This window comes from Centruroides sculpturatus, unplaced genomic scaffold, assembly GCF_000671375.1.
Source record: "Centruroides sculpturatus isolate CEXI.00-Female unplaced genomic scaffold, Cexi_2.0 scaffold2017, whole genome shotgun sequence".
NCBI lineage: Eukaryota > Metazoa > Arthropoda > Arachnida > Scorpiones > Buthidae > Centruroides > Centruroides sculpturatus.
In genome coordinates, this window is record NW_019386105.1 from 62,808 (window position 1) to 87,943 (window position 25,136).

At 45.8% G+C, this 25,136-nt stretch overlaps 7 protein-coding genes across 7 annotated transcripts; 3 read left to right on the top strand and 4 right to left on the bottom strand.

Annotated features, from left to right (window-relative positions):
• Positions 1-642: 642 nt before the first annotated feature.
• LOC111613622 (tRNA N6-adenosine threonylcarbamoyltransferase-like) lies at positions 643-1,571 on the top strand. The gene is made up of 2 exons (XM_023354976.1): positions 643-673; positions 1,063-1,571. Exons 1-2 carry the CDS (start codon positions 643-645, stop codon positions 1,569-1,571), a joined length of 540 nt encoding a protein of 179 aa, XP_023210744.1.
• Positions 1,572-1,766: 195 nt separating this feature from the next.
• LOC111613623 (peptidyl-tRNA hydrolase-like) lies at positions 1,767-2,126 on the top strand. The gene has a single exon (XM_023354977.1). The coding sequence runs from the start codon at positions 1,767-1,769 to the stop codon at positions 2,124-2,126; it is 360 nt and encodes a 119-aa protein (XP_023210745.1).
• A 1,942-nt stretch (positions 2,127-4,068) lies between these two features.
• LOC111613624 (phosphoglucomutase-like) lies at positions 4,069-5,898 on the bottom strand. Its single transcript, XM_023354978.1, has one exon. It carries the CDS (start codon positions 5,896-5,898, stop codon positions 4,069-4,071), a length of 1,830 nt encoding a protein of 609 aa, XP_023210746.1.
• Positions 5,899-13,114: 7,216 nt separating this feature from the next.
• LOC111613625 (uncharacterized ATP-dependent helicase MG140 homolog) lies at positions 13,115-14,359 on the top strand. Its single transcript, XM_023354979.1, has one exon. The coding sequence runs from the start codon at positions 13,115-13,117 to the stop codon at positions 14,357-14,359; it is 1,245 nt and encodes a 414-aa protein (XP_023210747.1).
• Positions 14,360-15,991: 1,632 nt separating this feature from the next.
• LOC111613626 (5-amino-6-(5-phospho-D-ribitylamino)uracil phosphatase YwtE-like) lies at positions 15,992-16,423 on the bottom strand. The gene has a single exon (XM_023354980.1). It carries the CDS (start codon positions 16,421-16,423, stop codon positions 15,992-15,994), a length of 432 nt encoding a protein of 143 aa, XP_023210748.1.
• Positions 16,424-17,371: 948 nt separating this feature from the next.
• LOC111613627 (ATP synthase subunit alpha-like) lies at positions 17,372-19,303 on the bottom strand. The gene has a single exon (XM_023354982.1). It carries the CDS (start codon positions 18,989-18,991, stop codon positions 17,372-17,374), a length of 1,620 nt encoding a protein of 539 aa, XP_023210750.1. The 5' UTR covers positions 18,992-19,303.
• Positions 19,304-20,632: 1,329 nt separating this feature from the next.
• LOC111613628 (guanine deaminase-like) lies at positions 20,633-23,951 on the bottom strand. Its single transcript, XM_023354983.1, has 2 exons — positions 23,637-23,951; positions 20,633-22,838 (listed from the first exon to the last, which is right to left on the bottom strand). Exons 1-2 carry the CDS (start codon positions 23,949-23,951, stop codon positions 21,513-21,515), a joined length of 1,641 nt encoding a protein of 546 aa, XP_023210751.1. The 3' UTR covers positions 20,633-21,512.
• Positions 23,952-25,136: the final 1,185 nt, after the last annotated feature.

The window sequence follows — 25,136 nt, forward strand, 5'->3', positions numbered from 1 at the left end:
GAATACGAAACTAAGTGGTCTCGGCTTGGCGCCAAGATTAACTTTTTAAGAGCCCACTTTTAGAGTTAAAATATTTCTGTCATGTACCGAGTTATTTTTGAAACAACTTTGCCCGACCTTTTTGTGGCGCTCGTTAAAGACGAGCAAATCGTCTGAACGCGTCACCTAGTTGACTGCCGCGAAAAGAGCGAAAATTTACCCCAGGTGTTTCAAGAGTTAATCAGCGAAAACTCGCTCCGAGCCGACCAAATTGACCGCTACTACGTCACGCTCGGTCCCGGATCTTTCATGGGCAGTCGGGCGAGCCTAGTCTTAGCCCGCAGCATCGCTTTGACTACCCGGTCCGAGCTCTGAGTGGCAAACACGTTCTCATTCATCACCAACCAGTCCGACGGAACTTACTACTTAAAAGCTTCCAAAACCCAAAGTTACTTGGGCAAAATCCAAAACGGTCAGCTGAGCTGCCAGTTAGTGCGTCTTTGTCCGAGCGAGCCCTTTGACTACTACCGGGCTTTTTTCAAACACCCGGGCGCGGTGTTAAGCCACTTTAAAAAAGCCGAGGATCTCGCGACCCTAGAGCCAATCTATCTCAAAGAACCGGAGGCGGCAGTGTGAAAATTCTAGCTTTTGAAACGTCGCACGATGACTCCTCAATCGCCTACTATGAAAACGGGCAAATTTTGGCGCTTGAGCAAAAAAGCCAGGCCGAGTTTCACGCTCACTTTGGCGGCACCGTACCCGAATTCGCGGCCCGTTTACACAGCCAAAACTTGGCCGAGCTCCTGCCGCGGATTACCAAACGGTTTGACCTATCAAAACTAGACGCGATTGCCTACACGGAAAAACCAGGCTTAATCGGTTCGCTCCACATTGGTCGCCTGACGGCCCAAGCGATCAGTTTTGTTTACCAAAAACCGCTCTTCGGGATTAACCATCTGCACGGCCACATTTTGAGCGTTGAATTTAGCCAAAAAATTGCCTTTCCCGCCCTAGCCCTAGTTGTGTCGGGCGGTCACACCCAAATTTGGCGGGTTGACAACTACTTAACTTTCCAACTTTTAGCCGAGACCCGCGATGACGCGCTGGGCGAAGCGTTTGATAAAGTCGCCCGGGCGCTAGAAATTGGTTTTCCCGGCGGACCAGCCATCGATAAAATTAGCCAAGATTACCAGAGCGAAAATTTAATCGATTTTAGTTTGGATCTGCTTGAGCAAGGTGATTTTTCCTTCTCAGGTATCAAGACTAAAGTGCAGCAGTATTTGCGGGAAAACCGACCGATCACAACCGAAAAAAAACTGCTGGTCGCCAAAAGTTTTCAGTACCACATTTGCCAATATGTGATCGGTACTTTTAAGAAACATTTGGAGACCCAAACTTACGCGAGCATTATTTTGAGCGGAGGTGTCGCTGCTAACTCCGAACTGCGCCGCGAATTTAGTCGACTCCACGAGCGCGTTTTAATCCCCAGACCCGAGCTGTGCACCGACAACGCGGCTATGATTGCGCTGGCCTGCGACCGCCAAAAGAGTCACATCTTGAGCCACCAGCGACTGGAGCCGGTGCCTAGCTAGCGTTATAATTCAAAAATGATTTTGATTGTTGGACTTGGCAACCCAGGCACTAAGTACGCCAACACGCGCCACAACATCGGGTTCAAAGCGGTTGATGCTTTGAGCAAAACTTGAAACATTCCGCTTGATCAAAGTAAGTTTGAAGGTCATTTTGGTAAGTCTGCGCAAGTGATTTTAGCTAAGCCGAGCACCTACATGAATTTATCGGGTCACTTTGTTATTCAACTCGCCCGCTACTTCCGAATTGAACCGCCGCAAATTTTACTGATCTACGACGAAGCGGCGCTGCCAACGGGCGTTATCAAACTGCGCCAAGGCGGATCAAGCGGCGGTCACAACGGCGTTCAAAACGTGATCGACCAGTTAGGTCAAGCCGATTTTATGCGATTGCGGATCGGGATCGGACCGGTTCAGGGTAACTTGGAAAATTACGTTCTTAGTCCCTTTAACGCCGCTCAAATCGCAGTTTTAAATAATCAAAAAAAACGTCTGATTGAAATGGTTAAAACTGTGGTTGATGAAGGTCTGGAAAGCGCGATGAATCGCTTTCACTAACGGAGACTATAATCAAAGCATGAAAGTTTTAGCTGTCAGCGGTGGTCCCGACTCGGTTTTTTTGCTCCACAAGTACCGGCGCAAAAAAGTCGTCGTCGCCCACGTCAACTACGGCACCAGGCCAACGAGCGACGCCGAGGAGACTTTGGTTCGCTCTTACTGCCAGCGCTACCAGATCAAGTGCCACGTTTTAAGGGCCGAAAAAATTAGCGGCCCAGGCAACTTCCAAGCCCGAGCGCGCCAAATCCGCTACGCTTTTTTTGCCAAAATTTACCAACGTTACCAAGCAAAAGCGCTTTTGACAGCCCACCACAAAGACGACTTCCTAGAAACGGCGCTTTGGCACCAAAAAACCCAGCGCGAACCGGAGTACTTTGGCATTAGGAAAAAGCACCAAATCAAGGGCATGCGCGTCGAAAGACCTTTTTTGCACCGCTACTGAAAAGAGGAGATCACCGCTTATTTGACCCGACGTCAAATGGTCTACGCGAACGACTTAACTAACTGCGATCTCCAGTACGCCCGGAGTCGGATCCGCGCCAAATTAGCCGAGTTGAGTCTCGCTAAAAAACGGGCCTACTACCGCTGATTTTGCCTGAGCAACCAAATCTTAGTTAAGAAAAACCGCAAAGTTAACCGGCTGTTTTGACACTGGCAAAAGACCGGTTTTCGGATCGAATTTTTAGAACGGCAAACTTTCCAAGCTGGACTGGTTTGGAAACTAATTTACCTGGCCGACGCACCGATTAAAATCAGTTCCAAGAAGCTCGAGAACATCACCCAGTTTTGCCTCAGCAAAACCCAAGCCCAAAAGTTTGTTTTGCAAGCTAACTGGCACCTTGTTAAAAAGGGCGGGCGGCTTAGTTTAGTTCGGGTAGAAGAAGATCAGTAAAATTCAGATCGTCAAAATTAAAATCCAAGGCAGAGCCGTGTAATAGTAAACGCGGGTGGATCGACCGAGTTTTTTGCCAGCTAAACGCAAATTTTTGTTGATCAGTGAGTAACGTCTGACGCGGCGTTCGCCAACGGTGATGTTAAAGACCAGCAACGCCGACATAATTAGCGAAGGCCAAACTCAAAGCAGTTTCCAGTTTAGGTCAATTCCCGAAGCGAGCGACTCGGGTGTCAAATTGTTCTCGTGTAAAAACTGCGAATCTTGGTACAGATATTTATTAACGGTGATGTTAAGTCATTCGCCAGTCCCGCTGCCGCCGGGCGTGATCGAGAGCGAGTTGGCCGTCTTAATAATGTCAAAGGTGACGATCTGCGACCAGTAAGTTCCGCGCGATAAATCGGTGCGCACAAATCCACCCAGCGCCAACACAAGAGCGTGGGGTTGAAAGAAAACCGGTAAAAAAGTGTAAAAGATGATTTCAAAGATGATCCACCACTTGGCTCAAAGCGACCGCATGCCCTGGCGCATCTCGGCGAATTCAAACTGCACTCGAGCGGCTCAAATACCGGGGTCGTAAATTCTCACAAAGGGCAACCACTCTAGGAATGAGATAGTTTTATCAACGATTCAGTGTTGAAAGCGGACGTGTAAACTAAGCAGAAAAATCATGATCGTAGCGAAGAGATTTCACGAAAGACCGACTAAAAACCAAATTAGAGTCGCACGCGAACCGGTTTGGTTGGTTGATAAAAAGTCGCGGTAAATCGGGTAACCAATCGGTAATAGCGCCGCCGTCTGTAAAACGATGCCCGCTTGGTAAATGACCAGCGAAGAAATAATCGCCGACAAAAGCGGTCCGCGACGAACCCCTTTACGTCTTAAGTACCAGTAGCCAATCGCGTCGCCGCCGATCGAAAAAGGTGTCACGAATGTGATCATCAGACCCATGAAAGAAGCGATGATTAAGTGGTGAAACTTAACCTTTTCGTTCTGGAGCGCCAACATCCTTTTTCGCACCCAAGCTTCCAAGACAAGCGTAAAAGTCATTCAAACGACTAAACTAAACCAAACGATGCGCATCTGCGAACTAAAAACTAAGTGAGCGACATCAAAAACGGTCCGGTTTCGCGCGCCCTTATAAACGTAAAGGAAAACAATCGCTAGCAAAGCGGCGATAACGGCGATGAAAAGCCCGTAGCGAATCACCGAACTAGCTTTGATCTTGGTTGCGATCGGCGACTCGATATTATCTTCAATCAAGTTGCTGATCGTTTTTTCGGTGGTGACAATGTCAACTAACTCTTGCTCGGTCGTGCCGATCGTCTGAATGTAAATTTTCACTTTCGGCTCGGTGCCTGAGGGTCTAATTGCAAACCATGTACCGTTTGACAAAGTGATTTTGAGCATGTTTTGGTTAGGCAAAGAGTGGCGTCCGATGTTGTAGTCGACGCTTTCAACCACTTTTAAACCGGCTATTTTGCGAACCTTTTTGATTCGAGTGAAAAGCTTGGCTTGGGCACTTGGTGTGAGCACTTTTGACATCACGATTGAGCGGTGAATGCCGTGCATTTTAAAAAGTTCCAGCAGGCGTTCGTACAAATTTGTGCCCTGCGTTTTGTAATAGTTAGCCATTTCAACTACGCCGACCAAAGCTTGGAGCGCGTCTTTATCGCGACTGACACTCGGGTTGAGTAAAAAACCGTACGATTCTTCGTAAGCAAAAACAAACTGCTGGTTAGTTTGGCTGAGCGATTCAATTTTCTCGGCGATGTTTTTAAAACCGACGTGCGTCTCGTAAACTTTTAACCCCGCGCGGCGGGCGATTTGGACTGGCAGTTGGCCCGAAACGGTTGTCTTAATGATGTAACCTCGTTTGGGTAACTGACCGCTCAGTTTAAGTTGGTTGATTAAATAATCTAGGTAAAGCGCCGCCACTTGGTTACCGTTTAAATACTTAAAGCGGTGCTTGTACTTAACGACCACACCTAAGCGATCGGCGTCGGGATCAGTCACCACCACTAAGTCGGCTTTCTTAGTCCGGGCTAAAGAAACCGAGCGGGCAAAGGCGTGGCCATCCTCGGGATTGGGTGATTTAAGACTGCTAAACTCTGGATCAGGTTCCATCTGCTTACTAACGTTAAGATGGTCAATGTTCATTCGTTTGAGCAACTCATTACCGACTTTACCGCCCGTGCCGTGGAGCGGAGAAAACACGACTTTTAAAACTTTTGAGTCGTCGGGTCTTTGCCGGAGCTGAAGCAGAGCTTGAATATAGCTTTCAACGATGTCTTGACTGACGTAAGAGTAACTACCAGCTTTCCGTTTGACGTCGAGCGGGTCGATTTTAACCATGTTAGTTTGAACGGTTTTAGCGGCCTCGCCAGTTAGTTGACCGCCAAGGTGATCGTAAACTTTGAAGCCGTTGTACTGCTTGGGATTGTGACTGGCGGTAATTACGATTCCGCCCGCCAAAGATAGTTTGCGAACCGTGTAAGAAACTAGCGGTGAAGGCTGGAGTTCGTTCGCCTCAAACAAGAAAGCTTTGATCTGGTGCGCTCTTAGAACATCGTAAGTCACTTTGGCAAAAAAGTCCGAGTTAGCGCGGTTATCGTGTCCTATGATGACGCCCTGCTTGAGCACTTTTGGCGATAACGAACGAAGGTACTGGGCGTAAGCTTGACTGGCCGCAGCGATAGTTAGTTCGTTAATTCGGTCGGGTCCAAAACCCATCAAACCGCGCATGCCAGCGGTGCCAAAAACGAGCGGTTCTTGGAAACGAACGCTCAAATCTTTGCGAATCAAATGGTTTAAATCACGCCGGTAAAGAGGGTCTTGAACCGAGGCGTTTTGCCAACGTTCTACGAGCGGGTTAGCCATAAGCGAATTATACTTCATAAACCTTGGCCTGCCGTGGGCGAGCGACGCTCGAGGTCGCTAGTCAACTAAAAAATTGGCCACATAGTCTATAATGAAAAAACCTGATTTTACGCCAACTTAATTTAGCGTTTAAGCGGAGGAGCCCAAATGAAACCAACCCATGAAACTGACTCTGAGCAGTTGCTAACCAATCCAGAGATAAGTCCGATCGAGCCAGTTGTGACTCAGGCACCCAACCTTTTCCTAGGTAAGTTACTTATTTGAATAGCGGTCTTCCTGTCGCTGATCGGTTCTTTCCTATACTTTGTCTGATTAGGCAGCGACCTATGGCCCGGCAACAACATAGATTATCGTCCCGACAACATAGACTATCGACCCGACAACATAGCTTATCCCAGCGCTAGGGACCGCTCCTTACTACTAACAACCAACATATACTCGGTTTTCGGTAACCTTCTTTATGTTCTGCCGCTTTTAATCGTCAAAAGAGCCAAAACATTTAAAGTCTGAGCGATTGTCTGATTAGTTCTAGCTGGCATCAGCCTAATCTTTTTGCCGATTTTAATGCCCTTCTCAATCAGAATGTACGGACCCTTGTCGACCGTGCTGGGTCTAACCGTAACTATCTTGACCATGATCGGATCAATCCTCATCATTGTCAAAACTAGTCAAGCGTGCCATTAGTTTAAAATTTTGTGCTACGTAAAAAAGCACTCCGCTTTGAACGCGGAGCGCTTTTTTGTTTTAATCCGTCTACGAAAGAAGTGCTGAGTCGTAACGTTCGTCTACCAAACGTCCTCTGGCTCAAGATTCAGTTTCAAACAGTCCGAACAAATATTTGACAAAAATTCCGTAACCTTTGTCTAATTCGCGTCAACGGTAAGCGCTGAAAACTAGGTGCGGAATTACTTTGGCTTGGATGTAAGGTTGAAAATATATCAAAGAAATAATCAGAGAACCGGCGCGACCATTCTCAAGGTGTTCCACCATTTTATTAACACCGAAGTGACTGATACCAATTTTGTGGTAGAAAACGTTTTCTCACGTATCTCGCACGTGTTCTTTCCAGAATTTTTCTTCCTCTCAGAGAACAATTGAACGTTGCGGTTCGCTTTTTAAAATGTTTTCTCCGCCACAGTTTCACTTGGCTTGCTCAACCTCTTGAGTAGTGGCGCTTGCGAGCGCAGTCGGCGCTCCCATGGCGAGCACGCAGTTAAGTAGTAACGACATTTTTAGAAACATGTTTTTCTCCTTTGCACGCGGAACTAGCCGGTTTAAGGTCCTAACCAAAACAAACCGTTTTGGCGCTTGTCCAAAACGGTTGTCTAGCTAAAACACTGACTGACCGATCCCACTTTTCAATTTTTGTAAATATCTCTATTTACGTTCAGATTATATAAAAGTCCGTTAGTCACCTAAAAATAGTTAACTAAAAACACTCCGTTTCACAACGGAGTGTTAAAGCATTTGTTAAATCTTGTTAGTGCAGTCTCGCCCAGGCGTTAGTTTCAAACATTCCGAACAAATAATGAACGTAAACTCCCCGACCTTTGTCTAAATCCCGTCAGCGGTAGGCACTGCCAACTAAGTGGGGGAGGATCAGCGCATTAATGGAAGGTTTGAAAATCACCAAAGACGCTATCACATAGTTTATACGTCCGGACTGAACGTGATGGACCATTTTTTTGATGGCGTCGTGACTGAGTGTGACTCTTTGGTTAACAATGTTGGTCCATCCGGTTTGGATGTGTTCTTTCCAGAACCTTTCTTCATTTCAAAGAACTAGTGAACGCCGCGACTGGCTTTTCAAAATGTTCTCTCCACCGCAATTTCATTTGACTTGTTCAACCTCTTGATTTGTCGCGCTAACCAGCGCAGTTGGAGCACTCATGGCTACAACACTGTTAAGTAGTAACGACATTTTTAGAAACATGTTTTCCCTTTCAACCGAAGAACTGGCAAGTCCAAATTTCCTCGTTAAAAGCGACATATAGCATTGCTGCAAATGTCTTAATAACCTAAATTCTTGACCAACCAATCTCGCTTTTCAATTTATGTAAATACCCCTATTTACAACTTAATTATATAGAGGGGCGGTTGTGCAACCAAAAACAAGCCTATTTGGCGTTTTAATTAAAAACGCTCCGCCTTGTAGCAGAGCGCTAAAATGTTTTTCTGATGCCTATCTAGCTCATGCGTAAGTTTGGAAAATGCCAAATAGATAAAGAATTTCCACACCTTTGCCTTTGTCCAGATTTTTCCAATCATGAGCTTTAGCCACAATATTCCCGATCGCTGCGGAAGAAATGAAAGGTCGCTTAAAAATTATTAAAGACGCTAGCAAACTACCCGCTCTTCCGTTTTCAAGGTGGTAAATAATTCGATTGATCCCTGCGTGAGTCACAGTGATTTGATGGTTAACGAAGTTAGTCCAAGTGTCTTGGATAGCGGTCTCCCAAAATTTTGCTTCTTCCCAAAGAATCACCGAATTTTGCGCTTCGCTTTTTAGAATGTTTTCGCCACCACAGTTTCACTCAGTTTGATTTTTTTGCTCGCTGTGAACATTGCTGACAGCGGTAGGCGCTGCCAGTGCGACGGCGCTGTTAAGTAACAAAGACATTTTCAAAAACATGTTTTCCCCTTTAGCAAATGGGTTGGTAAACATGAGTGCTTAAAATCAGTGCTTGGTCTTTTGCTGCAATTTAGACTTAGGTCAACTGAACCACGTTTAAAAGTCACCAACCCATCTCGTTTTTCAATCGCGTAAATATCCCTATTTACGACTAAATTATATAAAAGTAATGCTTTTGGTTGGTAGGACAATTGCGCATTGTCAGTACGCTGAAAAGTTTTTTTCAGAAAAAATGTCTCGGAAGATTATTTGGGTTAAGACCGAAATGTTTTACTCCGAAAGAGATTATAATTTTAGCGTTAGGTTTACCAAAAATCTATCAAAAATACGAATGGAGAAATAAGAAAATGAGAGAAACTTACGAAACTAACGCTGGTCAACCCAACTTTTTCTTAGGAAAACTTTTGGTGTGAATCGGTGTCTTAATCACGCTTGTGGCGATTATATGGGGCATCGTAGACGTGGTTAATAGACGCGGTACTGACCAAAATGTCATGGGTATGTTTTGAGGTATCCTTTCGGCTAACATTTTGTTCCTACTACTTTACGTGTTGCCGCTAATGATCGTCAAAAATCCTAACACCCTAAAAATTTGGGCGATCGTTTGAATTGTTCTTTCGTCGCTGAGCGTAATTTCAGCCATAGTTAGCATAGTCAACGACAGTAGAGGTCTAGTGGCCGGAATTCTCGGTTCATTAAACGCAATCTTTGTTTTGGTCGGATCAATCATGATCGTGGCTAACGCCCGCAACTACCGCTACTAAATTTTTTGGTACGATCCGTCGGCACAAACGACGATGTGGCCAAGCAGTTGAATGCCAAATATTTTGGCGCACTGCACAATCTTGGAAGTAATCATCCGGTCGGCTGGCGAAGGATTGGTTTTACCCGACGGGTGATTATGGAAACAGTAAAAACGGCGGGCTTGAAAAGATAAGACAATCCCAATAATTTTGGCCGGTTCGATTGAAACAAAAGAGTGGGTGCCTTTGTAAATCGTTTCCCAGTAAAGAATCACGTTTTTCTGATCTAACAAAACAACCAGGAACTGCTCCTGGTTTTTTGCTGCGATTTTTCAGCGCGCGAAGTTAGCGGCTTGGAAATCGTTATCAATCCGCTTCCCCTCGGCAGTCTTACTTATTCTCCGACTCAGTTCAAAAAGTGCTTTAAGTTCAATCGCTTTGACTAAACCAATTCCGTAAATTTGGTGCCAATCAGTTATGCCTAGCGAAGCTAAAGTCGTGTAAGTACCAAACCTTTGCCAAATTTTCTTGGCCAAATCAATCACGTCTTGCTGGTGCTGACCCGAACGTAAAAAGATGGCTAACAGTTCAATGTCGCTTAAATTTTCGGCGCCGAGTCGCAAACACTTTTCGCGCGGACGTAATTGGTGCGGCAAATGTTTAATAGGCATAGTAAACCACGCGGTAAGTTTGGGTTGTCGGTTTAGACGTATCGCGTTTATCCCACTTGATCTCTTGCTTGCCGTCTTTAAAACTGCCGACGGGCGAATTTCAAGCGTGCATCGCGGAGATGAGCTGGTGGATTGAACCGAAAATTAGCGGCAGCGCGACGGCAACCCAAGCCCAACCGCCCGAAACTTGGTCAAGCTCAGCGCTAGTTAGCGGTTTAAAGTTAGTTAGTTTCAATTTTCCTCCCAACCTAGGTTGGTAGATTTATCTAAAAATTTAAGTTTTGAAAAACGTTCTCAGCCGTCAGACTGATAAGCCAAAATTTGTTTTGAAACGCCGGTTGTGCTAAGGTTTAAAAGGAATGTGACTGCCGAAAATGAGAGAGCGTGTTAAATCTGATTACCAATTAACTCAATGATCTCGGTTCGTGGCAATGACTTGCTAAGAACAGCATTTGAGGCAACTAAACGAATAAAAGAGGAATCTAACAGTGGATAAAGAACAACTTTACCAATCGCTTTGGCATACCCGCGAAAAAATTAAGGATAGGTCGCGCCGCGACTACGGTCGGACAGCCCCCGTTTGCAGCGACAATGCTCTCAATGAATTGGCGCATTTAGCTCCTCGCCGCAAGGAAGACATGTTAGGCATTGACGGTCTTGGTCAATCTTTTGTGGAAAAATACGGCGATGAATTTATGCGAGTTTTGAAGATTTATCACGACTCAAAAGTGGATCTAAAACAAATTGACCAAAAGACCAAGAAAATACTTGATAAATTACAGGATAGACTCGTCAATATCAACAAACGTAACCGTTTGCTATACACGGGCAAATTGCCGGCCAAATTTGGAATCGACTTACACAGCGAAAACGAAGACACAAACCGAGAATTAGTTGATTTTTTAATTTCCCAGCGCAAGAATCAACAAATCGAGATTTGCAACTTTAATCCTAACCGAGGCAGTTATGCCGATAGTCTGAAGCACAAACGATTGGTATCACTTACACGTGAGGTCGCTAAGGATTTCCGAGAGAGCGGTCAGTACGAACTTTACGTGGCTTATCCTTTTGTAATTGGCAAAATCGCAGGGGACAATTTCAATGTCCGGGCTCCTCTGGTACTATTTCCGGTCGAAATTTCCCGGACAACCTATTCATTCACGATCAAAGTTAGTACGACTAGAGACATTCTTTACAACAATAATCTCATTTTGTTAGAAAACAAGTACAGTAACTTAAACCGCGAAATGCCCGATCCGGTCATTGAAGAAATTGATCCCTTAACTTTCCATGACGAATTGTTAAAGTTTTATGCTCAAAACGGTATTATGATCAATCGAAGCGAATCAGAGAAGAAAGTTAACCCAAAACTCTTGGAGCATTGAGAAGATGACTATGCTAAAACAGATCAGCCCTCCCGGGATCAGACAAGCGCTAGGGCCGAACTGGAGTTGGAAACTCTGACCAAGGATGAAGTAAGCACTGCTAAATTGAAAGATGATTTACTCCCGGTTTACGCTGATAACGGGGTCACGATTTTTCAAGATGATGTAAGAACAAACCGCAACGTCAACGAATTGAATTTATTGGCTGAAGAAAATCTTCCTAACTGAAAAACTCAAAAATTCGTGGAATATAAGCGCGAAACTTTCCCGCGTTTTCAAAACGGGGAGTTTTACTTGGAAAACAATGTCGTGCTCGGCAAGTTTTCTCTCTACTCTACTTCCATCCAAAAAGATTTCAAAAAAATAGTTGATCAAGGTGAACTCAGCTCGCTGGTCAATGAACTACTAGCCGGTTACGATCAAGAAATAAACCTATACGACGATGAAGTTAGTACTCATCAGGAAAAAGAAGACCGGGGAAAACCGGTTTTTAAGGAGTCGGATTTTCACTATATAAACGATCTCAACAGCTCACAAGAAAGCGCAATCGCCCAAATATCTCAAAAAGATAAGTTAGTCGTGCAGGGGCCACCAGGAACCGGTAAATCGCAAATGATCACCAGTTTGATCGCTGATTTTGTCAGCAAGGATAAAAATGTTTTAATGGTCTCACAGAAAAAAGCGGCTTTAGAAGTGATTCACTCTCGGCTTGGGGACTTATCAAAATACGCACTCTTCCTAAGCGACCCCAAAGACAAAGATTACTTTTACCGCCAGATGGACAATTTAATTTCAAACCGGGGGCTCCTCTATTCCAGCCGTGATAATTTAGCAAAATTAGCTGATTCAATTGAAGGAAAAAGTGCTCAACTAGAACAAATTTCCGAAAAATTATTTACCAGTAAAAACGATGATCTGCCGATGTATAAAATTTACCGCGAGAATGTCAATAACCAGTTTAAAGAAAAATCTCAAAACTACGGCGTTATGTTTGAAACTATTCCAGAAAAATGTTTTGAATGATCTTATCGGCTGACCAAAGAAATTCACCAAAAATGCGGTAACGCTAGCCTACTCAAAAACTACCAGTTGTATTCTAAATTGAACTCCGAGAGTCCCTGACTAAAAAATGTCCTACCCAATTTATCAAATTACCAATTCACCAAGTTGATGAAAGCGGTAAAAACTTACGTTGTAAACCAACGTTATTATTGGCAATCGGCCTGAATCAAACGTGTATTTTCTAAGCGCAAAAGAAAAGCGGAGCTGAGAGATTTAATCAAAACGTATTTTCTCAACCAACAATCTAAAAAACTTTTTTTCAAACATCCCGAGCAACTATACGGGGTAAAGGACTACTTTGATTTTCTAAAAGTCAAAGAAGTCGGTTCCATACTGGATGAAAATCAAAAACTGTTTTGCCAAACAGTTTTTAGTCTGAGCGAAAATTCTAGCGCTGAATTAACTGATTTAGCCAAAAGTGTCTTTGAATTTTTAGCAATTAACAAAATCGGTGATTTTGAAAAAGATAATCGTTTGATATTTAACACGATCGCCGAATTCAAGCAAATCGTGGCGCTGATTACCGAAAACATCCGCCAAAAAAGGCAACTAACTAAAAAAGAGATTAAACACATTTTAGAAATCAAATTGGAAAAATTCGTCGCTCTTTCAAAACGGTTCGGCGAGTTGGCGAGAAACGTTAACGGCAAAAGAAAACCGAGCCTCCACAAGTTCATAAATAAGTTCCACCTTGAATTGTTTAAGGGAATCAAAATTTGGCTGATGACGCCCGAAGTAGTCTCAGAAATTTTGCCGTCTCAAAAGGGCATGTTTGATTTAGTTGTTTTTGATGAAGGGTCGCAAATTTACGTGGAAAAAGCGATTCCAACCATTTTGCGTGGCCAAAAGGTGCTCGTAGCCGGCGACAACAAACAACTCCGCCCTTCCAGTTTGGGCGTAGGAAGAATCGAGTACGACGACGAAACTGAGGAAGAGGAACAATTCGGTTCCGAGGCTGCGCTTGAGGAAGAAAGTTTACTTGACCTTGCGTGCGCAAAGTACGACCAGACGATGCTTGACTACCACTACCGTTCCAAGTACGAAGAATTGATTGCCTTCTCCAATTACGCCTTTTACCGCGGTCGTTTGCGCGTGTCACCAAACTTTGAAAAGCCGATTACGCCGCCAATCGAAGTGATAAAAGTGCCGAACGGAATTTGGGTTAAACGCACTAACCACCAAGAAGCAGTCCAAGTTTTAAGACTGCTTAAACAATTTCTAGACCGGAGACAAAAACAAGAAACGGTTGGTATCATTACCTTTAACAGCGCCCAGCGAGATTTAATTGAAGATCTTATTGATGAAGAATGCCGAAAAAGTCCTAAATTTGCCACGATCTATAAAAAAGAATTGGAACGAAGAAGTGCCGAAGGCGAGGATCTAGGCATCTTCATTAAAAACATTGAAAATGTCCAAGGCGACGAAAGAGACACCATTATTTTCTCCTTTGCTTATGCCAAAAACGAAAGCGGTCGAGTGGTACGTAACTTCGGTTGGTTAAACCAAGAAGGTGGCGAAAATAGGTTGAACGTAGCTGTCACCCGGGCCAAATTAAAAATCTACATCGTCACTTCGGTTAAATCGTCAGAACTGAGAGTGGAAGACTTAAAAAACCGAGGTCCGAAAATTCTCAAAAAATACTTGCAATACGCCGAAGCCATCTCCGATGGTAAATCTAACGAAGCACAAAGAATATTACACTCTTTAAACGATGCTCCTAGCGAAGAAGATACGTTAACTTTTGACAGCGAGTTTGAAATCCAAGTTTACGACGAATTAGTGGCTCGCAATTTTAAAGTGGAAACACAAGTCGGCATCGGGGGCTACAGGATTGATCTAGCGATTAAAAATCACGATCAGACCAAGTATCTGCTGGGCATTGAATGCGATGGAAAACTCTACCACAGTTCTAAAACGGCTCGGGAAAGAGATATCCACCGCCAAGCTTACCTAGAGTCGCGTGGTTGAACAATTCACCGGATTTGGAGTCCTAACTGATGACGTAATAAAAACGCGGAAATTGAAAAAATTGTCCAACTGGTTCGGAGCCTTGAAACGGAGCAAAAACCTCAACTCGTTGCTGAAGCGGCAAACTAGTTAGAGTTTAAACTTTGCTAAATCCCCACAAAAGCGCATAATTAAATTAGTCAGTCGTTGAAATGACTTATGCAAAACAAATTTTTTAACCGCTAACTTAAAACTAGGTGGAGGCAATTGCCTAATGAGCGAAAAAGAGAAAAAAACTATCCAAAGCATTGACAAAGATTTTTTAGTTAAATTTTTAGAAGACTTAAAGTATTTGCCCATGCACGAAAAATACCGCGCCACACTGACCGATCGGCAAATTTGAAACATTTACTTCTTAATCGAATACAGAGTTGTCAAAATGAAAAAAATCAACAGAATCAACGGTAACTTTGAGGCTATTGAAGTCTTCCGCGATCCGCGCGCTGATCTGCTCTTGGAAGCCTTGAGAGAAGAGCCAGATCCAACCAACTGACAAAAAATTAAAAAAACGCTCGGACCAAAAATGAGCAAAGTTTGGGAAATTATCACCCAAATAGGCGTTGCTTACGTGACTTCCAAAATAACTTAAATCTCTAACCAAACTTCTTCAGTTCGGGACTAGGTTGGTACTTGCGCCCAACTTTAGCGATCAATTTCCCGTCGTGTTTAACCGCATCGGCCGAAAAAAGCACGCCGATCTTCATTAAAGCTGCGCCCACTCCGTAAACATCAACCGGAGTTTTTTGTTTTTCAAACTCGGCGATCCGCTCGGCCGAAAAACCCGAGGAAACGATAACTTTCACTTTCTGAGCGCCCGCCTTGTCAAGCGCCCGGCGTAAATCCTTGATTAAGCGCGGGGTCACCCCGCGCTGGGAAGCGTCTTTGAAGTGCGCATCAACTAGGTTGCGAGCTGTGTCGACCCGGACTCCAAAAAGCTTTGCGCCAAAGCGGTGCCAAACTCTCAGCGATTCGCCAATCACATCGTTGTTAAAATCGACTAAAGCAACCAGCGGCTGGTCGGGGAAAACGCTGGCAAAAGCCTCCAAGGCCTTGACTACGTCGCCGCCAAACATTTGGATTAAGGCGTGGGGCATCGTACCAACGGCTTGGCCAGCGTGACCAAGGACTTGGGCTTGGGTAACTTGTTTTTGGATCCCGCCGATCGCAATACTCTCTCCATCGTAAGGCTGATTTAGGTAAAGGTCAGCCCGGTCGCCCATGAAAATTAATTCTTTGCCCTGGGCCGCTTTCACGCAGTTGCGGGAGTTAGTGGCTAAAGACGAGCAGCGCGACAAAATCCCGTCAATCACGCCCTCGTAATGCCCAAATTCATGGTAGGGACCTTCTAACTCCAAAACCACTTGGCGCGCCTTGAGCACCGCGCCGTCAGGCAAGTAGCGAATCTGGTAATGGCGAGTTGATGTTTGGGTCTTCAAAAATTTGAGCACCTCGCTCATGCCCGCTAAAACCACGTCATCTTCCCACTGGAAAAACTGGAGCGTGGTCAAACTTTTCGGTAAAAATCGCTTGGCAATCGCCTGGGTGTTGAGCAAATATTTGGCTACGTAAGCAGTCGGTTTGAGACGGTTCATGTTAACTTTCGGGCGGCAATAAATTAACCTTTTGACGGTCAAAGAAGTCGTCAATCGCGTAGGCTAGACCGTTTTGCTCGACCGCAGCTGCGTGAAAACGAGCCGCCTTTTTAGTTTTCTGATCCGCGTTAGCAACCGCGTAAGAGTAAACCGGTAGTTCCAGCATCGGAACGTCGTTGGCCGAGTCGCCGATCGTCATGACTTTTTCCAAACTCACCCCTAAGTGCTTGGCGAGCCACTGGACCGCAAAGCCCTTGGAAATTTCGGGCGGTAAAATTGCCACGGTGTGCTCGTCGACTAAAATCCAGTTTAGTTTCAACTCTTGGGCAACTTTTTGCGCTTGAACTAGCTTCTCCGGACGCGCAATCACGAGCAGATTTAAAAGTCCTGGCACGGCTGGATCAAAAGGCAAAACTTTTAAATCACCGATCATTTGGAGACGAATCTCATGCTGGGCGTCAAGTCGATCGCCGAGGTCGGGGCTGATGTAAAAATCGCGCTCGGTTCAAGCGCAAAAGTAAAGTCCTTGGTCGGCCAAACGCTGGTAAACAGCGCCGACAACTTGGGGGTCTAGCGTCTTAGCAAAAAGCGGTTTTTCTAACTGGCGATCGTAAATGTAAGCGCCCGTCGAAGTGACTACGTAGCGCAGCCTGAGCTGGGCCGCTAGCCCCTTAATCATCGGAAAGTAGCCGTTACCAGTTACAACCACAAACTCGGCGCCCTGGTTTTGGACTTGGCTAATTTTACTCTCGTTCTCACGGCTTAAACTATTCGGACCTCGGTCGTACATCGTGTGGTCAGCGTCGGAAAAAATTAGGTACATTTTTTGATTATAACACCCGCTAATTAACCGACTTGCTAGCCGGCCTGAGNGGCCAGAGATCAAACGAGCGGTTCAAACGAAATCGAGTTGATGTACTTAGTGCTGATGATTTTTAGGTCCCGTACGCTTTGCTCGAGCAAAAAATCGCCGATTCGGTCGACAACTTGGTTAATTGAGCCGTAGGTGATGTTTTCACCTAAGTTAGCGATTGCTAAATCAACCTCGCGACCGATCGTTTCAAAGTAGCGCACCCCTTTGGTGCCGACCACGATGAGACGGTCTTGGGGACCAACGTGCGACTGGGCTAGTTTTAAAATGTTGATGTTGTAAGAACCGCTCAGTCCCAGGTCGGATGTGATGACTAGTCAGAGCACCGGCGCGCTGGGGTTATCCCCAAAAAGTGCCTTAGCGCCGCCAAAGTGGCACAGAGTCGGTCAAAAAATTGCTTCTAAACTGGTGTAAAACTGATCCGAAGCGCCGAAGTGACGGCGCAACTTCTGGAGTTTAGAAGTCGCGACTAGTTGCATCGCACGGGTGATCTTCTTAATCGCGACGACACTATTTATGCGACTTTTTATTTCTTGGAGTGACGGCATTGGTCTTTGAAACTGGCTCCTCTATTTTTGGCATTGGGTCGTGCTCGTCGGCAACGTAGTTTTTAATCGTTTTTAGGAAAGTTTTGACAAAGCGGTAAACTTCCCACCTAATTTGCTCGTAAAGCTCGGGGCTAAAGGCTTTCGACTGGCTAAGTTGGTAGCGCAGTTTTTTGGCGACTGATTCGCGGCTAAAGTAGCGCAGAAGTTCGTCTTTAAACTGGCTAACTTGCTCAACTGGCAAAGGATTGGTTAACTTTTCTTTGATAGCCAAGAGCAAAATGGCTTGGTCAATTTGGTCAATCGGCGCGTACTGGTGTTGTTTCATCAGTTCCAGCACTTTTTTACCGTGGCTCAAAACCCGCTTAGTACTCTGGTCAAGATCGGAACCAAACTGGGCAAAGTCAACCATTTCGTTGTACTGGGCGAGTTCAAGTTTCAGCGAGCCTGCCACTTGTTTAATCGCCTTAATTTGGGCGGCCGACCCAACCCGTGAAACCGAGTAACCGACGTCCACGGCGGGGCGCTGACCCAAGTTGAAAAGACTGGTCAACATGAAAATTTGTCCGTCGGTAATCGAAATCACGTTGGTCGGAATGTAGGCTGAAATGTCGCCGGCCTGAGTTTCGATGATTGGCAAAGCGGTGATTGAACCGCCGCCGTGCTCGGGGTTAATTTTAGCAGCCCGCTCTAGGAGTTGGGAGTGGAGGTAAAAAACGTCGCCGGGGTAAGCTTCGCGACCCGGTGGACGCCGCAGTAAGAGCGACAAAGTCCGGTAAGCAACCGCGTGCTTAGAGAGATCATCGTAAACGATCAAAACGTCCTTCCCTTTTTCGCGCCAAGCTTCGGCAATCGTGACTCCCGTGTAGGGAGCAATGTATTGGAGCGGCGCCGGATCGCTGGCGCTAGCGTCAACAACGGTCGTGTACTCAAGCGCTTTGTAGCGCTTAAGTTTACCGACGATTTGGGCAATCGTGGAGCTTTTTTGACCGATCGCTACGTAAACGCAGTAAACATCTTTGCCGCGCTGGTTAATGATCGTGTCGATCGCAACGGCGGTTTTACCAGTTTGGCGGTCGCCAATGATTAACTCGCGCTGACCTTTGCCGATCGGAATCATCGAGTCGATCGCCAAAATACCCGTTTCGACCGGCTCGTTAACTTCCTGACGCGTCATAACCCCGGGAGCAATTTGAAAAATTTCCCGGCGCGCAGTGGTTTTAAAAGCTTTTTGATCGTCGATCGGCTGGCCAAGCGCGTTGACCACGCGGCCGAGCAAAGCATCGCCGACTCCGACCGAAATAACTTGTTTAGTGCGTTTGACTACGTCGCCCTCTTTCACATGCCGCGCTGGTCCCATTAAAACGACTCCAACCGCGTCTTCTTCAAGACTCAGTGCCATGCCGTAAAGATCTTTGCCAAAACTCAACAGTTCACCAAGCATGACTTTGTCAAGACCGGAGACAGTCGCAATCCCGTCGCCAATCTTGAGGACGTACCCGCTTTCTTGCGGGCTAATTTGGTGGGTAAATTTTTCAATTTGCGGCCTAAGGATCGCCGCTAAGTCCGATGCTCTAGTTGCCATCTGGGAGAATTCCTTTCAAAGTCAAGCGCGTGCGAAGCGCTTCTAGGCGGGCGCTGACTGAGTCGTCAATCGCCTGGTCTTCAATCACCACTTTGACCCCGCCGATTAACTCCGCGTCAAGTTTATTAATCAGTTCAACCGGTTGTTTGATTTGCCGACTAATTTTGCTGCTAATTTGCGCGATTTGCCGACCGATTAGTTTTTCGCTTGAGTAGAGCACGCCGCTTTTAACTCCGAGCGCTCGGCTCGCTAAGGTGTCAAACTGAGTCAAAATTTTGCGCACTAAGTGGACGTTTTTGCGCTGAGCCAAAATGAGCAGTAAGTTGACCATTCAGCGGTCAAAACGGCGGGCCAAAGTTTTCTCAATGAAGTGGCTTTTCTGCTCAGCGCTCAACTGATACGAGTCGAGCGAAGCGACTAAGGCGGGGTAGGTTCTGAAAACTTCCGCTAACTCAGCGGCTTGCTTTTTAAGCAGGGCGGTTTTACGCGCTTTTTGAGCCAGCTGGAAAAGCGCTAGGGCGTAACCGGTACTTTGGGTGCTATCCATTATTTTTTACCGATGAACTCTTCAACTAGTTTGCGGTTAGTTGCCGAATCCATTTCTTTGCCAATCACCTTTTTAGCTGCGTCAATCGCTAAATCAACGACCGCCTTCTGGGCGTCGCTGTAAAACTCTGCGCGGGCTTTTTCGATCGAAACTTTGGCTTTTTCAAGCAACGAATCGGCTTGGTCTTTGGCCTCTTCAATCGTAGCCAGTTTTAACTTTTCCGCCTCTTTTTTAGCGTCGCTAATGATCGCGTGGGCTACGTTGCGAGCGTGGAGCAGCTCGTCGTTAGCGAGCGCTTGGTGTTGGCGCGATTTTTCGAGTTGTTTTTCCGATTCGTCAATGTTGTCCTGGATGTAGCGACGGCGTTTTTGGTACATTTGCCGCACGGGCTGGTAAAGCAGTTTGGTCAAAACTAACAGCAAAATTAACAGCGCTAGTAAAGTTGCGACGACCGTAGGTCAAGTCGGAAACAGTTTATCGGCGATGTCAATGTTTACAGCCTGCCACATATTTTCCTAACCTCCGAAAGCAAACAGAAGTAAAAACGCGATCAACAGTCCGTAAATTACGGCCGTTTCGGTTAGCGCAATTCCGACGATCATGGTGGTACGGATTTTGCTCTGCGCTTCGGGGTTACGTCCGACGGCTTCGCAAGCTTTCCCGGCGGCGTAGCCTTGCGAAATTCCGACTCCGATTCCCGGTAAAAGCGCCAGAGCGGCTCCGATCGCAATCAGTCCTTTTTCCATAGTGATTCCTTTCCTAAAATTAGTTTATTCGGTTTCTAATGACCAGTATAGCATCGTTAAAAGTGTGAAAACATAAGCTTGAACGATTCCGCTGAAAATGTCAAAGTAAGCGTGAAAGACGGGCGCGATCAAGGCGCCGAGCAAGTTAATCTCGCCAACCACCGGGATCATTTGCCAAATCCAGCCCGTCATGTAGTAGAGCAGGTAGAGAATGATCGAACCGCCGATGATGTTGCCAAACAGACGGAAAGAGAGCGAAATTAGCGGCGCAAACTGACCGATCAGTTCGAGCGGGTTAGTTAAAAAACGGAGTCAAAACCGCCAACGTTTGTAAACGATCCCAACCACGTAAACACCCATTCACGAAACGAGCGCCAAAGTCAAAGTCACGCTGTAAGAAGTTGAAACAGCCGGCACGCCAACCAGCGAAATTAAGTTACCGAAAACCAAAAAGGTTAGCAAAGTGAAGATGTAAGGAGCCGGACGTTCAAGTTTGTTGCCGGTCACATCGCGGTAAAGGTTGTCAACTCCCATCACGTAGTGCTCGGCCACTTGGGCCACTCCGACTGGAGCGCGGTTAGCCGGTTGTTTACTAACTTTGAGATAAACAACGATTGACAAGACGATTAAAATTAACACCACCAAAATCATTGAGAAAATGTGGGGTTGTAATTTAACCGAAAAAAACGCTTCCTTAAGTTGTTGCACTGGTTAGTTGCTCCGGCTCAGATTTTCGGCAAAGAAAAGCGACCCACGTGTAGTTAGTCAGGACGTAGCCGCCAATTCCGGTAAAAACATTAACCGGTCGGGTGAAGCTAAGTCAACTGCTTTCTGATCACGTGAGTCCGTTAAAAAACTTGTTGAGAGCGATGGCGCCGATTAAAACTAACGCCATCACAAGCAGCAAAGTTCACGATCTTAGTAAACCAAGCGCGAAACCTTTGGCACTGTTTTGAAGGAGCCAACGGGCGTAGGCACTATTCATCCAAGCGTTGGCACCGCTAATGAGCGATCCCAAAATTCATCCGACAATAAAACTGTAATCTCAGATGCTGCCCAGACCAAGCGCCAGCGTGGTTAAAACATAACCAACCACTAGCGCCTGTCCGATCGAACTTAGTTTCTTTTTGTTATGCAATTCGCACCTAACGACGAGTAGCTTGACTAGTGATAAGTCGCGTACTCATTAACTATTTTACTACATAAATAGTTGGGTGCTCGGCGCCGGTTAAAAAACCGGTTTTTCTAACAAATTAGGCTGGGGAACTAATTTTCCACCGACGTAAACTTTTTCAATGTTGCGGTCGTCGCCAATGTAGACAAAGCGCTGAATTCTTTCAAATAGATCAAGCGGTTTGTTTTGACCAAGCGAGCGGTCGTCAATCACGAGCGCGTCAAAACGGTAGCCTGGTTCAAAACTTCCGACCTTACCAAACATTTCACCGCCACCTTTGGTTGCTAAGTAAAATGCTTCCGGAGTTGTTAGGGCTTTTTCCTTCTCAACTAAGTGAGCTTGGAGTAGTTTTGATCCGTGGATCGCTGCCACCATGTTGTGTAAAAGCGAGTTGTCATGTCCGCCGGAAACGTCGCTTCCTAGACCGACTTTAACGCCGTTATCAAAGAAGCGTCGAATTGGGGCAATTCCGCTGAAAAGATTAAAGTTGGAGTAAGGACAGTGGGAAACAATTACGCCGTATTTCTTCAGTTTTTCAATCTCAGGTTGTTGAGACTGAACGCAGTGCGCCATCACGGTTGGAGTTTCCAGCAATCCGAAACGCTCGTAAACCGATACGTAGTCGGGTGAATCGGGAAACAGTTCCTTGACCCAAGCCACTTCCCCTTTGTTTTCGGAAAGGTGCGATTGAACCGGAACTTGGTATTTTTTGGCTAGATCTCCCAGTCCCTGCATCAGTTTGGCTGAGCAAGTCGGCACAAAACGCGGGGTAATGATCGGGTTAACCAACGGGTGTTTACCGTGGTATTCTTTAATGATTTCTTCGGTGTCACGGAGCGAGTCCTCGGTTTTTTCAACCAAGTTATCGGGTGAGTTGATGTCCATGTTAACTTTTCCAACTAGCGATGAAAGTCCGGACTTTTTGAACATGTCTAACAGCAGCTTAGTCGCGTCCTTGTGGATCGTGTTGAAAACTACGCTGGAGGTAACCCCGTTTTTCCAAAGCGTGGTAATGAAGTCGTTGTAAACTTTGCGGGCGTAGTTTAAGTCTTTAAACTTAGTTTCCTCGGGGAAGGTGTAAGTTTCTAGCCAAGGCAGAAGCTCCTTGTCAAGACCTAGTCCGCGGTTAGTAAACTGCGGAGCGTGGATGTGGGTGTCGACTAGACCAGGAATAATTAACTTGTCCTTGTAGTCGCTCACAGGGTAAGAATGGTACTGGGAAGGGATGTCTTTGCCAACGGCTTTGATGACATCGTCTTCCACAACGATGTGGCCATTTTCGATTAGTTCAAACTGACTTGGTTTTGAAGTGTAAACGATGTGACCTTTAACGATAAAACCTTTTTTCACTGTTGCTTCCTTTGCAATTGATCTACCCGCCTAACCTTATTCGTCTCAAGCAGGTAGGTAAAGAAGTTTGGTGTCGGATCGTTTGACCCACAAAAAACCAGCGACAACCGGAGCGGTTAGTCAAATCTTTACCGATGAAATTATAAACAAAAAGCAACTGGAAGAAAGATTTCCAAAACGGTGACCGAGTTAAATCCGGCGGTTGCGAAAAATGTAGAAAATTACGATTGAATTCATGAATAAAGCAATCGCGTTGGAAACGATTAAGCCGTAAGCCCCGTAGGCAGCCGGACCATTCTCAAGTAAGAGAATAATCCCGTAAATCATGAAGAAAAGCGCTCCCAAGTGGAAAATTAAGTACTGCGAAAGCGACAAGTTGGCAGTTTGCTTAGTTTGGATGGTGCGGATGGCGTTAGGTAGGAAGGAGATTGTCACCAAAATTCCCCCGATAATTCCAAACATTTCAAAAAATATATTCATTGCGATTTAACCTTTCTGTCAGAACAACTTTCCCATTATACAAAAATAAAAAGTTCCGCCCGCTCAGGAGCAGAACTTTTATTAAAAGACTGTGGCTTAAACTAGTGTGCGAGCTCAGTCAACGCGGTAAACAGCGATTCCAAGCACGATGCACTTCATTAATTCACCGAAGCCGTTGCCGACTAGCGCCACGGTTACTCCGGTTCAGTTAATTGCTTTGGCGTTGGTTTCAGGATCAATTGGCAAAATCGCGGAACTAATTCCAAGTGAAATTAAGAACCATCCGACGATGAATATGTAAGCTGATAGAACGTCTAAGACTGAGGAGAGCATCGCTCTTCCGCCTACCCGCAGAACCGATAGGAAGACCATCGTGAACGATAGGAAGAAGAATCCGAACGCGTGCCAGACGGTGTGCCACTGGGTGTAGAAGAGTAGCATGCTGCCGGCTGGTAGACGGAAGATTGGTCCCATTCCGAAAATACCGATCATCAGTAGCATAAAAGCTAAGATTAATGACAGTATGAGCACCATTCCGCAGAAGCGTTTGAAGGCTAGTTTAGCGCCTTCGGGGTCACCAGCTCCTAGTCGGGTTCCGACGTAGTAAGGAATCAGAGTCCGGTAACCTTGGAAAATCGCGAAGAATAGGTTAACGATCGTCATCGTGATCACAATCGCTTTCATACCTAAGTCTCCGGAAGTTGGTCCCCCTAGTTTAATCATCACGATTTGCACTAGCGCTAGGGAGAGTGAGAACAATACGTCCGAGAAAGCAATTTTCCCGAAGTTTCCGAGCACTTTCACAAACAGATCTTTGGAAAGAACTTGGTCGCGGGAGAAAGGACTGAAAGCCGCACGAACGCTTGGCATTAGGAAGCAGAGCCCGACGTAAGTTGCCGCTTCAAAGACACGGGAAGTAATCGTTCCTCAAGCGGCTCCCTTAACTCCCATACCCCACTGGGTTACCCGGAAGATTGGGTTGTGACCGTCGTGTTCAATCAGAGCGTAATCCATGCCTTCAATTGAACTGTTAGCACTTTGACCCGCTTTCGGCATCAAGACGTTAAGTCCGTCGGCACCGCTCGTAACGGTGACGATGTTTTCCCGGAGCTGTTCAATGTTATTGACACTTTCAGCATCAAGACCGTAGTCTCGAATATCGGCGGTAGTCAAAATTGCACCCGGCACGTTTCAAAGCGCTAAGTCGACAACAATTCAGCGCTGAGGTGCAGAGAGACTTTGCCAGACGCTGTTCCAGCTGGCGTCAGTTCCTCTGGCGTTTACAAGGTTTAAAATGTTTTCTGACTCTGTCTTAACTTGGTCAGCCGTTAGACCAGGAATATTAGCGGGAACATTGATGTTGTTCTGAATGTCGCGGTTAATTTGTTCCCAATTTTCTAAAGCACCTTCTAAGTACCGGCGAACCGCGTCACCGGAAATGTAGTTGTCAAACCTCCAATTTTTGATCAACCCGTTGTAGCCCGTCATAAACAGTGGGTTTAGCGTACTGTTGATGATGAAAGCTGTTCCTGAGACAATCATCGGGATAAGTGGCTTACCTCACTCAACGAACGTGAACTGGATCGGCAAAACTAGACCCAGCAAAACAAATGACCACGAAACAAGCGCTCAGTACTCTTTAGCGTGTTTAATCGCCGCGCTGTTAGGCCCTCCGTTGTTTGAGAGGAAAAAGTAAAAAAGCCCCTGGTCGTTTTTGGGCGCTAGGGCCGCAGCCGTTAGCACACCAGTTAGAACAAGGGCGATTGAAGTTCCAATGACAATTTTCCAGCTGACTGTTTCACGGACTTTAGGAGTATTTTTAGCACCGAAATACTGACCGGTAAAAAT

What these genes read in the sequence shown, in the direction of transcription:
- LOC111613622 (XM_023354976.1), top strand. Translation starts at nt 643, where the DNA reads ATGACTCCTCAATCGCCTACTATGAAAACGG. An exon ending in ATCGCCTACTATGAAAACGG is followed by an intron (nt 674 to 1,062) that starts GCAAATTTTGGC and finishes TCCAACTTTTAG; the next exon opens with CCGAGACCCGCGATGACGCG.
- LOC111613623 (XM_023354977.1), top strand. Translation starts at nt 1,767, where the DNA reads ATGAATTTATCGGGTCACTTTGTTATTCAACTCGCCCGCTACTTCCGA.
- LOC111613624 (XM_023354978.1), bottom strand. Translation starts at nt 5,898, where the DNA reads ATGGCTAACCCGCTCGTAGAACGTTGGCAAAACGCCTCGGTTCAAGAC.
- LOC111613625 (XM_023354979.1), top strand. Translation starts at nt 13,115, where the DNA reads ATGACGCCCGAAGTAGTCTCAGAAATTTTGCCGTCTCAAAAGGGCATG.
- LOC111613626 (XM_023354980.1), bottom strand. Translation starts at nt 16,423, where the DNA reads ATGATCGGTGATTTAAAAGTTTTGCCTTTTGATCCAGCCGTGCCAGGA.
- LOC111613627 (XM_023354982.1), bottom strand. Translation starts at nt 18,991, where the DNA reads ATGGCAACTAGAGCATCGGACTTAGCGGCGATCCTTAGGCCGCAAATT.
- LOC111613628 (XM_023354983.1), bottom strand. Translation starts at nt 23,951, where the DNA reads ATGACGATCGTTAACCTATTCTTCGCGATTTTCCAAGGTTACCGGACT. An exon ending in TCTTCCTATCGGTTCTGCGG is followed by an intron (nt 22,839 to 23,636) that starts GTAGGCGGAAGA and finishes GAATAAGGTTAG; the next exon opens with GCGGGTAGATCAATTGCAAA.